This window comes from Glandiceps talaboti, chromosome 5 (assembly GCF_964340395.1).
Source record: "Glandiceps talaboti chromosome 5, keGlaTala1.1, whole genome shotgun sequence".
In the NCBI taxonomy this organism is placed as follows: Eukaryota; Metazoa; Hemichordata; class Enteropneusta; family Spengelidae; genus Glandiceps; species Glandiceps talaboti.
In genome coordinates, this window is record NC_135553.1 from 17587501 (window position 1) to 17601986 (window position 14486).

The following is a 14486-nucleotide window of genomic DNA, read 5'->3' on the forward strand; positions in this document are numbered from 1 at the left end:
ACTGGCGGTAGTTTTGACTACGAACTCAATGAAAACGAGCAAATTTGGCTTTCAGAGTATCAGAGTATCAGGGTAACCAAGACTAGATTATTTGTAGTTGTCGTAAAACTTAGTCTGGGATGAGTGCAAGGATAGTCTTTCTCAGTGCAAGGTTCTGGGTAACCTAAACTAGATTATTTGTAGTGGTGGTAAACCTTATCTGGGAAGAGTGCAAAGATAGTCTTTATGTAAGGATCTGGGTAGCCAAGACTATATTATTTGTAGTTTTGGTAATACCTAATCTGACGTGATTAGAAGGATAGCCCTCCTGTAAGGGTCTGGGTAACCAAGACTAGATTATTTGTACTTGTGGTAATACCTAATCTGAGGTGATTGGAAGGATAGCCATTCTGTAAGGGTCTGGGTAACCAAGACTAGATCATTTTTAGTTGTGGTAATATCTAATCTGGGATGAGTACAATGACAGTCTTTCCCAGTGCAAGGATCTGGGTAACCAAGGCTAGATTATTTGTAGTTGTGTTAATACAAAACCTGAGGTAATTGGAAGAATAGCCATCCTGTAAGGCTCAGAGTAACCACGACTAGATTATTTGTAGTTGAGGTGATACCTCATATATGGTGATGGGAACGACTTAATGTCCTTATTTGGTAATGGGTGTAGTCTGAAAGGTCCAGTCATTGACCCGCTTACGCAAACTATATACTCGCTACACACATTTGATAAGCGAAAACGACTAGGTCTTTCAGGCCAGTAATGGGATTGTTTAAGTGGTTATTAAAATGAAATGTTTGTTTTAATTCTCCATTTTAGGATTATAAAAAAAATAATAATACATTTTCTCAAATTGACTGTTAAAAATGCATATTTTATTTATCTTAAAAAATGTATCATATGCATAATTCGATCTTAATTCGATCTTCTTAGTAAGTTTAACTTGTATCCAAATGTTACCACTGATTTCTCAGTACGTTTACAGAGTACAGATATTCATGATACCACTGATTTTACAGCATATTTGCTCCGTGTATAAATGTTCAAGTTATCAATGACATCTCAATGCATTTATCCCGTATCCAAATGTTCAAGTTACCTTACCACTGATTTCTGAGTTCATTTACACTGTGCCCAACTGTTCAAGTTACCAATGATTTCTGAATACATTTACACAGTTTACAAATGTTCAAGTTACCACTGATTTCTGAGTACATAATACACAGTTTACAAATGTTCAGGTTAATACTGATTTAACTCTTCCTGTCTTTGTAGGCATTATCATAACTGACATTATTGTGCAATTTGCATTGATTGTGTTATAATTGATGCTATAGTGAATCTGGAAAACGTACACTTTAATACTTTTGATGTAAAATAACTGGCTACAATTATCCTTACTGTTATCACTTATCTTAATAATTTACAATTCATGATTTGCTTTAAAAACAAACGTTTTATAAAACTCTTTCATATCTACAATACTGAGCGTCAACCCCTCAGTCTGTAAATTGTGTGTGTGTGTGTGTGTCTGTCTGTCTGTCTGTCTGTCTGTCTGTCTGTCTGTCTGTATGTATGCATGCGATCACGCACGCACGCATATACGTATGTATGTATGTATGTATGTATGTATGTATGTATGTATGTATGTATGTATGTATGTATGTATGTATGTATGTATGGTACGACCCCTTTAAATATTGGATGGTGGCATTGCATATATATGGCCTTCGTGGTCACAGTTATGTATCAATACATCTATTTCTTAATCCCTTTTCTCTGCATGAACAGTTGAATGATTTGTAGAATTAGATGAGTTGGCTGTTACAGTTCGTTTGGAGGTGTCTCTCCGCTTTAAATATGCCACCCTGTAGAAATTGGCAAATAGAAGAAACATGGAGATCATGTAGAAGAAGAGTAGCCACAGTGGGAATGCATGATAGCCACACCGACTGTACAATGCAAGGGAAGTCTGACAGGCCACGATGATAAACTGGACCTGAAATACAAACAAACCAAAACATTTTCGATTCAGATTTTAGACATGTAAGGCCATATGGATGAGGATTGGGTATTTATTTTGGATATTTGATTTATAAAACAATTTTATCATGGCTTCCTACTTGAAAAATCAATGTGAAACAAGATATGTCAAGTCCTTGTTTGTAACTCAATACATTGTCGAAGATTAATAAATGTATAAAATGTTTGTTATTGTACGTACAATAACAACCATTTTATGGTCTATATATGTTGTTTTACATTGATTTTCCATGATAAACTTGTTTTATAAATTAAACATCCAAAATAAATACCCAATACTCATTCATATGGCCACTTTAAAGGTAAATTACAGATAGGATGTTTATATAATAGCACAGCAATACTATTTGTATCTTGAATGAACTCTCCATCACTGTTTTTTAACTAAAGATAAACATCCTGGAACTTATAAAAAGCAAAATGGAAAGGTTGGGTTTTGACTTCAACAATTGCATTTAATATGTAATTCTTTTCTGTTCCTAATTTCATGCCAATATATAACTAACTAGAGAAGAGATGTAGAATGTAGGTGTGATAACGACTTATATGTTGTTTTAATTTTGTATCAGATGTAGCTAATAGCCATTTTGAAATTCAGTCAAAACGGAGCTTGATCAGCAAAGGACTGTAGGCTTATTTGTAATTGCTATCGTACGGGGTTTGTGAATGATACCACATTTCCTGTAATGCACCATTCAATGTGTCCGATTTGCAGATACCCTAATCTAATAGCTACTCGATACCGTTGATGATTGGTGGAAACAATGTCACGTGACAAGGTACACACCAATAGGATAGACCTATCCATGCTTACCATCTGCATTTTCGTCAAATATTTCTTCCACCAGAGGTACGGTTGCATATGAGGACCAATTGCGGACAAGCTGTAATAACTATACATAATTGTATGCACCAAACAGTTTGCCATAGCAGAAAAAAATGCTGTAGAAATACAAAGGGAAATAATAAGCTATCGTATTTTTCTTTCTGACGAAAGTTTATAGCAGTGATGATGCCGTTTACCAATGATGAATTTTAACAATAGTTTAGGCCTTTTGCGATCGAATCATTCAGTGACCGAACATTATTATTTCTCAGAGTTTTGTCTTATGAGTTTTACAACTAGTTCTACCATGACAAGGCATGTGTAAGTTTTGCCGAGATTTAGAATACCGCTCTAAATTAAGGCTCGTATTAAAGTGTTCATGTATAGATTAGTAACTGAATTTAATGGATCAGCAGAAGGTATCATATGAGTTGTGGTTTAACGTCATAAATAAGAATCATCATAAAATACTGTGATTAGCCACCCTTTCTTCAATCACTGGGCCATTCTTTGACTTGCAATGATGACATGAACATTTCTACGATCTCGTAATCATTTCATTGGCTATTGTTACCTGTTCCACCTGCAATCCATTTCGTCACCAACCACCACAATAAAGGCATGGTAGAGTGATGGTATACATGTAGAACTGAAATCTGCTCGTTTTTCTTCCGTGCTATGAAAATAAACTAACAGTGGACAATTGTATTACATTTATGCATATATTCAAAGCGAATGGAGTATAAAACATTGAATACTTTACAGTGTTCGACGGTTCTGTTAATTTGTATCCCTGAAATAGGTTTGTAGTTAACTTATTACAGTATAAGAAAATGAATTTTACGAAAACATACGCTTATCAAATTTAAACTTGACATGTCTGAATTTATGATTTTCAAAAAAATAATTTTATCGAACAGTCGTAGATTTTATCATCGTTCAACACTGTTAATAACTGCTAAATATATAGTCTTTGAGTTTTCTATACATGTATTTTATTGCCATGCAGTGTTCTGATACGATTAACTGACAATTCTGGTTAATTTGCTTTGCGTTGTCATTTTATTGACAGGCTGTACACATAAATTGTGTTTTTGTCTTGATCGACACAAGAAACAAGGGCAACGCTGACAAAATATGACTTACTGTGTCAAGAAATTCGATGTATTTGGATATATAAAACCACCAACATGCTCCCGCTAGCTGTAAAATTAAAACAAGAAGTATAATAACTCTTCAAGATATTGCGTAATACATGATATGCTGACTCCACAAATTGGCAGAGCCAAACAGAAAAAATCCCAAAATGGATAGTGTTATGAGTACTGTACAGTGTTCGTTGTGTATCTTGCAATAAATTGTTTCTAATGATTTTAAAAATCCCAGAGTTGGTATTTTTTGTTATATGATGGAAACTATTGCGTTGTTACAATAAATTTCGGTCAGACCATGTTTTGTGATGTAAACAAATATATCAGTCTCTAGGGAAATAGATATAGCTGTGGATACATATGATACACATTATCTTTACTTACACGAAGTGCTAGCGGGTTGTCACTGTAATCTACTGATTGGCACACCCAGCTGAAATCTTTCCTAGGCCAAGATGATATCACAAACTGTAATTTGAATTTGAAAAAACAAAACAAATACGACGATAAACTAAATGAACAATAATAATCAATATACATTTTAGTAATGTTTAGCTATAATGATGATGATAATGATGAGAGAGAGAGAGAGTCAGAAAAGCATACATACATACGTACGTACGTACAGACAGACATATCTAATTATTTACTCTTTTGTAGGTATCATTAGTAATCAATCAGTCAGTCAGTGAGTTAGTTGAGTTAGTTAAAACACATAGACACGTACTTTTGAAGATGAACATGACGACGCAATGTAATTCACACAGGCAACATAAATTGATTGCTATTCATAATAATTCTACGCCTGTCGTCATATCAGTCTTTTAAAACAATGAGTACAAATAATTGTCTATAAACTACCCTGCAAGTGTATTAATCATACATAATAGCGAGTGATAAATCCTTCCACGGAGGATAGTCACAAACTTCTTTCGTAAGAGATGATACTTCAATAAGCAGTACGTTGGTGACGTCACTCATCGTGCGTAAAAAGGTATAATTGCAGCTGATGTTATCACATCAAATTTTAATTGCTTACAAAATGATAATTAATTGAAATGCAATGACATTTCAATTGGACGGTGAGGGATTTGTACTGTGGTGATTCTTGGGAAATGATTAATTCCCGCGACGATTAATCCATTAATTTCGAGGGTTTTGTTGCACTATTTGAAACTATCGGTATTGATAGCATTTGACAATTCAAGTATGAATATACGATAACACATTACGTAAATTTAGACCCTTGTGTACGTTCCAATGTATTGAAGGCTTTTGGTTATGTCAGTATTATAAATAAAAATCGCGTTTTTATTTTATAAAATACTAAACATGTAGAGTCATGTCATTTTTATCTAAAATGTGATGCCCTCATCACTAAACTCTCTTATTCTCAGCAAAAATGATAGCACTACCTATTGAAACGAGATGGCGTAAATTTATGGAAGCACGTCTAAATTGTTGTTGTTGTTGTTGTTGTTGTTGTTGTTGTTGTGTTTTATTTATTAATTATTGTCTTGACACCCATGTCAGCTATTGCAATAATAAGATTTTCTCCAACTGGATGTTTGGTGACATGTATAAAACAGTGTCATGTCTGAACCCAAACACGGTAATTACAAATCCATGACATATGCTTCAATTACCCGGGAGGGACAACGGAGAAAAAGTACAGCCGATACGTACATGGTACCTATAGCAAGGGTCGACTAAAGGAAACAGATATAGAGACAATAATTATATATTATTCCCTCACATTAATCTTTATTCAGCCAAGGAAAACCCGAGTGACCTAAGGGGTCCTTGTCACTACGAGTCGCTAGACGAGTTTTGACAAAGCCCTATGTCGCGATTTTCCTGCTGAATTGAAGAAAAATATTGGGGAATAATATACTATACCTTCTCTAGCATAATGTATGAAAAGAGGGGGAAAATAATGGTGATTTGGAACGTTGTGATTCATACTTTCGAGCACCGCAAAACCAGTGACGTACACACGGGTTGTTGTGACGTAGAACGACTAGGGTATATAATCCACATTTTCTGTTCAAAGACAATAACTTCACTACACAGACGAAGACTCGCAGTTACATTTATCTTAACGACAAAGGAAAACAATCTGGTGAAAACGTCATGCGTCACAGGGGAGAAGAGAGAGAGAGATAAAATCGTGAAGGAACAACGCAAATACTTGTGTTTGACTACCTCTTTGAACATGAAGGCCGACAGGCACACTAAGAAAGCATTGTAAACGACCATTGTATATCGCATACTTAGTGGTTTTCTATTCTCCATCAATCTAGGACCTTGCCACACGACGAGAAGATACAGTGACGTCATCATAAAGGGATGGTAAAGCGATTTTACTAGAGGCCATTCATTTGTACGGTCATCTGCAGAGGAAAAGAAGAAATATATTTACATTGTAAGAACACGGTTGCAACAGCGATGGCAAAGCTGTCTACTTTTACTATGATTCAGTCGTTTATGTACTGAACTAAAACAGTTAGCCCCCCCCCTCCTGAATTTGAATATATAGTGCATGTGTTACATACATAATGATCTGATAGCTAACTGACTTGCAGAAATACTGAAATGTCCAGTTGACCTGAGACAACTGTAACAGTGCAATATAGAATATGTCCCGAGACAGCTTGTTACAGTACAATAGGAAGGGCGAAGCCGGGGGGGGGGGGGGGCGAAGGTTAACCATATGTCCTGAGACCGCTTGATATAGTACAATAGAAAGGGAGTGATCTCCAGTAATATAATAATAATTAATTCTTTGTAATTAACTCTATACAATTTCAAGAGCTGACGAATCGAAGGGGACAAAAGAAGGTGCATGTATGTAAAACATATGTATGACTGTGTAAACGGGGTGGTAAAACTGGTGGTTGTTCCAACGGTGAATTTTTGAACGAGAGCTTGTCCGTAATGAATTTGATACTCACTGCAACACAAGGTAACCCTACCATACTATATCCACAAGCAACATAGAAGGCATTTCGAAGTACGTGTGTTAAGCCAGTCATAATTTTCGCATTCGAAATTTAATAATTTGTGTTCTTCGTAGTCGTTTTGTCACATCAATGCCCTCCATCGTCCATGGCACATGTATGTGCATGTGCAGTTAACGAAAGCTGTGCTTGCAAAAAGCTCTTCTTACTACTAGTATATGCAATATTTCAATGGGTGGGCACTTTTTTTCTCGATCGATAGAGGACCGGGAGCGGAGGGGAGCAATCAAGGAAGAATTGTGGCAGAGAAGTCCTGAATTTCATACAGTAGGAGTAATGGGGAAAACATGGAATTGTGGAGGAGGGGCATACACTGTGTTCGTCAAAAATGAATTGCTAGTATTGTAGATAGCACAAACCTTTTCCTGGTGGGGAATGATGAAATCATTCCCAATATCACAGACAAGTATGAGATGGCAGTGGGCTGGCGGGCAAGTTGAAACCCAGTGGGAGGGAGGGAGGGTGGGGGCGATATCCGTCACCATCAGTGGAAAGACACATTAGAACAGCTAATCACCCCTCCCGTAATACTGGGTGGGGTGGGGTGGGGGGTGCGATTCTATTAAAAACATCATTTTTTGTTCTGAAATAACATATAATCAATGAAAACCACAAATCTGCCTGTTAGCTGCCGCCTGTCTGTACGTGGAATCAGCTACTACATGAAATACCACACAACAGTGTACATGAAACGTAACACTTTTGTACTATACACGTATTATGTTAGCTTCATGAGCGCTTGTCGGGCTGTTATTGAGATATGAAAAGTAATGAACAATCTGTAAATGATAATTTCCTTAACTGAATTAATATGTCTTTTGTGTTTGCAGTTCAAGGACACACTGACGTAACTTCCGAAATATATATATCTGTATTACTACCAGCAGAACGACAGATTGGATGTGTTCCATCATGGCGCATGCATTACTCAATATCTTTATTATAGTGACATATTAAATAGTAGTTTCAAAAACAAACAGACAAACAAACAAACAAACAAACAAACAAATAAACACACAGCCAAACAGACAAACAAACAAACAAACAAAAATAAATAATATAATCATGAATATCATCAATGATTATTGATAGGAGAAATTTGATATAAGTAGTATTTAAATAAATTCTTCCCAAAAGGCTACCCGTGTCGTTATCTCTAAATCTATAACTGTCTGGCTAACACACACGCATGCATGAATAATTCTACAATCTACAACAGTGTACTCAAGTGTATGCACTTTTTATGCATCGTTTTTGTCAGGTAATCGAAGGCAGCTGTAATGAAACGTCCCTTACATGAAAAAAGACAACCAAGGACAAATAAACAGCGTGGATAGAGTAGCGGTTTTGTAGAGTTGACATGATTGCTATCGAGGTGACTGACACTCCCCTTAATATCACTATTAATATACCGTGTCGTTTTCTTCTTGTGGACAATCCCCAGACAATTATTAATATTGTATACAACTAATATTTATACGTTTACATTCCGCTTCTCCCAAAAATGGCGTTCTTCTATTTTAGGCGTTGTGGAGAAATGATGTACAGCCACAAGTCATGTTCTATATTTAAGCGCGTTATAAATAGATCTCTTTAAACGTAGGAAATATACAGACAGGTTGCAAATGGTAATTGATAGCCGAAATATGACCCTAAATATTACTTTTTAATTTTTTTCATCGAAAGCAAATGAGGTATATGCTATGCATAAATAGATTAATAATGTCAATTATGCTTCTCCTATGGGGGAATCAAATACGTCATTTTCCTGACAAAATACTGTAAATAAGACGTGCTTAAAATGAGGGCGAAAGCATGGAGAATTCTCGACAACGTGCTTTCTTATAGGCCTGTTAACAGTATTCCCGATGCTATCAATCGTACGGATATTCCCAAATGACAAACATAACGATCACGACTATTGGGTTGAGCAATTAATATCTTTTATCATATTAACCAAAGTGATATAGATATTGGCGATTCACAAACCACTAATTAATATGACAATTGCAATAATTCGAATTCTACAGCTGTGTATATTGCAGTATCATATCAGTGGAATCGAACGATGACACTTACATGCAAGATATTAAAAAGAGCATCCTTCAAATATTATAAAGCTCATGTAAATGAATATCCACCTGCCAGTGGGCGAGTACTAGACCATATCTCTGTAATAAATAGCGCAGACAAACTCAACGTCTGCGATGAATGTTTACTCTTACCTGCTATACTGTCTGCCCATACAAAGAGATCCCTCATTTTAGATAGTAACAGACCCGCCATAGTGATCTGAACGAGTTCGAGGTAGTTGCTTGTTGCTTAAAAATAGTCGCGTATACGGAGAAGTATGCCGGTAGTCTCACGTGTTGGCGGCACGCACAGAAACCAGCTGTGTTGTTATGATAATATGACTTTATGAATGATAACTTAAGGTTTTGCTAACTGTAAAGTGGGCGGAGTTTCAAATACATAAGTAGGTCTGATTGACATCCGAGTTTTTTCTATTGACTTAAATGCAATATTTCCCCGTATTGAAAAAAAAAATTGATGCAAGTACCTTAGATTCAATATAATATAATATAATGTATTGACCGCTTAATATTCATTTAGTGACAATCGGCAATTGTGAATCACTTGATAAGAGTTTTAATTATTTTATAAATAATATAAATTGACATATTCAGCTACATAATAAATACAATTGTTTTATAAATCAAAACTCCAAAATAAATATCCAATCCTCATTCATATGACCACTTTAACACATAAAGTTCTGCACAATGGTTTTATAAATCTTATATACATATTTGTGTCATAAAAATGAAATGTCTATAACATGAGGCAAATACCGTTACGAAACGACACATTATTAACTCACTATTTCGAGGGTCTAGGCTTCTCGAATGTTAATCAACAACGGCTGTTAGGTGATTAGCGAATTCAATAAGCTTTTATAAGCTGCTACACTGGAGTGAACAACTCAGCTGTGATATTGATAATAGAAATATAATCACTGTATCAAATTAAACCTTTGTTTCACACACACAGAAGATTAGGTGCACAATGAAAGCCAGCAAGGATATTTCCAACAACTCAGTGCTATGGAAGTTTTAGCGAATTTGTGCACAAAGTTATCACATATATTCGGATATAAATTCACTCAGTCATCGCTTCGCAATACATGTGAATTAATGTTTTCTGTATAGTTCTTTAAGTTTTAAACTTAAATGTCCCAAGAAGCCAGTGATCATCATGTGTTCTGTGTAATGAAGGAGGAAACCGGGGATAACCTTCGCTGTATGGCAGAGCTTAGAGAATTGTAACTCTATAGTGTTCTGAGGCAGAGTCAAACTGAACATCAATCTTTACTTTGAGCGTGGGAAGTCAAATATATTGGGCATATATATCAAGATGCTATCGATTTTTCATTCAAGTGAGATGAAAATCTGAGCAAATATTTAAGAAGATGTGTAATACTTGTGCTTGAATTGTAAAAACTAAAGAATGCGATCATTCCCTTTATTCTGTTATCTTATTTGCTTAAACATTGCAATGAATCGACTAGGAGATACATTTGAAACACAATGAATGTGAAACACGCGACATTACAAGTGTTTATGTATGTCTAGTCTAGCCGTTTTGATTTATTTTGTCATAATATGGGGAGATAATATTTTAGCATTTATACACACAGACACTGACAATTAGTGAGAAAGTGTGAGTAAATATCGGTAAATGTTGGTTAATAAGACATGTAGACTGTAGTTTTTGTTTACTGGTGTCTATTACAACCACCAGCAATGTATTTTTTCACAATGCTGTTGAGTTTTATTCATCTAGTGACTACGCTCGTCATAGTCTTAGTGTTAACGCCGTACTCCTTATGACGTCATAAAATCCCATGGTCTAGATGGGACCGGAAATACCCGAAAACTCTCGAAGTAAATTCGAAGGGAACTGACTGAAAAAAGGTCATTTTAAGGTGTTTGCAGACGCTTTTTAAAAGTTTTAAAACCAGAATGCGTTTCACAAACATGTCGTGTAGCAAATTAGCGATAGTAAATGTGAGCATTTTGAATCACCTTTAACATTGTGTAAATTCAGTTATGGAGTAACATCTGTGTCAATTTAATGGTTAGTGAAGTTTGAAAAAATAAGTAACATCACCTGCAGGCTTTAATGACACCTGGATTAGATAATAAACATGGGTAATTGTTCATTTTTGTGTACGTGTACAATCCCTTTGATACAGATTTGTCTAATACGACTGTTATATTGTGTTGAAATCTGAACATCAACTACAGATAAAATCAGCCACTAATAATTTGTCGTATCATTAACTCACTGGTATTCGTTGATAAGTTACATTTAACCTACTACTGACGTTGTTTGTACACAACTTACAGTAGGGTGTCAAGTTCAATACCTGCATCCCTGGTCCTCTTATTAGCGCTTTCTGGCAACTGCTTTGATTGTATGGAAATAGTCGAACAGTGGCCGCCTGATAATTTGGCTTCAGGGATGATGGTTTACTTCCTGGGGGTGCTGTGAAAATGGTTTTCTGAAAAACGTTGACGAACCTAAGGAACATCTCATTCTTGGCCAGAGTTTCACCGACACATACTTCTCTAACAGCTGAGAATGGCAGGAAACTTTCAGCCTTTGGGACTAAGGTACCATCTTGGGTCGAAAACCGTTCTGTGATAGGTAGAAAACACAAATCAAGTATCTTTCATTTTAAACAATACGTACATAGTATACAATAGTTATATACAATGTATATAAATGTATGTGTGTGCATGTGAGTTCCAATGTCCTTGAATTAATTAACACTGGTGGTTTTCAAATGTAAGGATGGTGACAGCTAAAAACTAAAAACTTACAAATTGTACTGCCTATAACGTGCCATCCGATTGGATAAAAAAAGTTAAAACAAGAATAACCATATCAACTGTGAAGTGATCAACACATGTTTTTGTCGAATTTTACATTTTCTTAAGCTTGTCTAAATAATTCCAGTAGTCGTTGTAATGTTATATCTGAATGACCTTTCTATTAAGATTGTCTTACTAATACTATTGTTTCAATGTAGTCGAGTCATAGTATACAATTGACAAAAATGGGTTCACAATAAAATTTATCAAATGTATCAGAAATATCCTGAATTCAGCTGATTTTCTCTTGAAATGTCAGACTTGTACAATTTTATCCTTTGACCCCTATCCGAATGCAAGGAAAAGTAACGAATCACTAACACTGGTTACCACTTACAAAGGGTCGGAGAAAATATGTCAAAGGTCATTACAGGTATACTTTAATAATGAGCGACACCTGCAGTTATTGTTAAATCAGTGTTCACCATTACGCGCCATTGTATTTGTTTGAAACGTTAGCCCAAAACAGTAATACGTGAACTACAGTTGTCTTAACTGAAGTAAACGTTCTCATTATCAGTTAAAATGGTGTTCACATACAAGGGGAGGCTGTATGAAAGCTATGACTTTTTATGGCTATATACATAATTCATATAATATTTACAACAATAAACATGCCGACCTCAATCTCAGGTTTGAACCCTCAATACAACACAATGTGTTCTGACTACGCTATGAAACGGTACGTTGTAAATAGCTTACAAGCAACATGTTGTAACATACCTTGTTTGACGTTTATTAGCCCGGTTTATTAGCTGCCTCAGTGCTCAGTGTGACTTGCATGCGAATAGAGGTGCTGATCTTCCACCCGAACTCACGTGATAAGAACTTACGCGTATAAAAAGAATGACGCCATGGTAGCTTACAAGTAATATTATATATTGCCATTGGTAACATATGTATATGGCCATCGGTCCGTGAAAAATCGTACACGTCGTCTACAATAGGACATCAAAGGCATATGTTCTATGGAGAATGGGTTTCAACAAGCCCGTGATTAACCTTGATAGAATCACGGAGGTATAAGGGAAGTATACCTCCATAATTAAAACACTGAGTATGCATCAAACTTGGGACGTATACAGACGTAACTTTACTAGAACAGAATTCGAGCAAGCGTCCAAGTTAGCCTCTATCTGTCAAGGTGTGCAAAAACTACATACTAGCAATAAGTTTCCGAGTCTATTTAGCATCCACGCAAATTGATTGACACTACCACTGCACTGCCACTGCACTGCCCTATCAGTAACCAGTAAGAAAATATGTCTGTATGTCAAGAAAGGAAAATATTGGGTATAGTAATGGAAGTTTGAAACTTAGATCTTCTGGCAGTGATCTTCGATTAACAAGTACTCAGGTAGTGTAGGGAAAGTTAATGGGACGTGTGAGATTAGCAGCATATATCTAGCGTGATACTCACACGTGTGACCCACCAACTCGGTAGGAATACACGTTGTAGTCGGTAACAGTCATGAAAACAGAGACAAATTGTCGCTGCATTTACATGTAATAGACTCAGGAGAGAACTTTAGAGGTGTGAAACAGTGAGTATTATGGCGATATTTCTGCGAGTTCAACATAGGTGAATGAAAAGTGAACACGAGAATAGGTAACTACAGCTAACAAAAGCATAGTCAAATACAGAAGGCAAGTAGATAGTAGGTCTAGCTAATTTCTCTAGGTGAATTGTTGACATAGGGAAAATGGTTCGTGGAGTGTGAATGCTGTCATTATACTATCAATCAGTCGACCTTTCACCCCGTCAAATTTTAATCCCTGGACTGTTTCATATATATGTCACAGTGTAATATTTCAGTCTCCGGTTTTTAACTGTAATGTTAAGTAATACATTGTTGATAAGGCTTAAGCATATTTGTTTACTCAACTGCAATGAACGTTTACTCTTACCTGCTACACTGTCTGCCCATACAAAGAGCTCCCTCATTTTAGGTAGTAACAGACCCGCCATAGTGATCTGAACGCGTTTCAAGTAGCTGTTGTTGCTAGGTCACGGCTAAATTAGCAACACATACTTTTCCGTGGTCAGTAATCGTCACTTCCGGTTTGGGTGTTCTAACAGAGTTTCTAATAAACTGTGTTGTAGCGTCAGGCATTGCAATAGCGAGCATAAAATTGTATACAAAGTTGGGAAGATTTTAGGCCAATCGTAATCTTGACCGAGGAAAACAAAGAGCCATTAGCCACAAGGATATCGGAAAGCACATATCATTGAACAGCCCAATAGATGTGACAGTGAATTCGAAAGTAAGGAAGACAAAATTTCTGGACAACTAAAAAAAGTAGCGATCATCATAGAGTAAACATCTGGGCTAAATATGTCTGCCATTAGGCCATATTATTGCATTCAGTCACAAAATAAAGGGACGGGCACGTGTCTCACATGTTACCTTTGTACCGAGTTTGGTTGAAATTAGTTATCAGGGATAATGAGGATAAACGAACGAACGAACGAACGCACGCACGGACGGACGCACCCCATGGGTTGTGCCAGATGGA

The 14486-nt window shown here is 36.1% G+C and overlaps 1 protein-coding gene across 2 annotated transcripts; it reads right to left on the bottom strand.

Annotated features, from left to right (window-relative positions):
- Window positions 1-1706: 1706 nt before the first annotated feature.
- Window positions 1707-13997, bottom strand: LOC144435808 (very long chain fatty acid elongase 4-like). Of its 2 annotated transcripts, none has more exons than XM_078124433.1 (7): window positions 13878-13997; window positions 6218-6405; window positions 4397-4480; window positions 4008-4064; window positions 3436-3550; window positions 2850-2977; window positions 1707-1991 (listed from the first exon to the last, which is right to left on the bottom strand). In XM_078124433.1, exons 1-7 carry the CDS (start codon window positions 13936-13938, stop codon window positions 1758-1760), a joined length of 867 nt encoding a protein of 288 aa, XP_077980559.1. In that variant the 5' UTR covers window positions 13939-13997; the 3' UTR covers window positions 1707-1757. The 2 variants fall into 2 exon arrangements, with proteins under 2 accessions (XP_077980559.1, XP_077980558.1); XM_078124432.1 differs by lacking the exon at window positions 13878-13997 and adding an exon at window positions 9258-9418.
- Window positions 13998-14486: the final 489 nt, after the last annotated feature.

What these genes read in the sequence shown, in the direction of transcription:
- LOC144435808 (XM_078124433.1), bottom strand. Translation starts at nt 13,938, where the DNA reads ATGGCGGGTCTGTTACTACCTAAAATGAGGGAGCTCTTTGTATGGGCA. An exon ending in ATGGGCAGACAGTGTAGCAG is followed by an intron (nt 6,406 to 13,877) that starts GTAAGAGTAAAC and finishes TTTCCTCTGCAG; the next exon opens with ATGACCGTACAAATGAATGG. An exon ending in ATGGATTGCAGGTGGAACAG is followed by an intron (nt 2,978 to 3,435) that starts GTAACAATAGCC and finishes GTATTTCTACAG; the next exon opens with CATTTTTTTCTGCTATGGCA.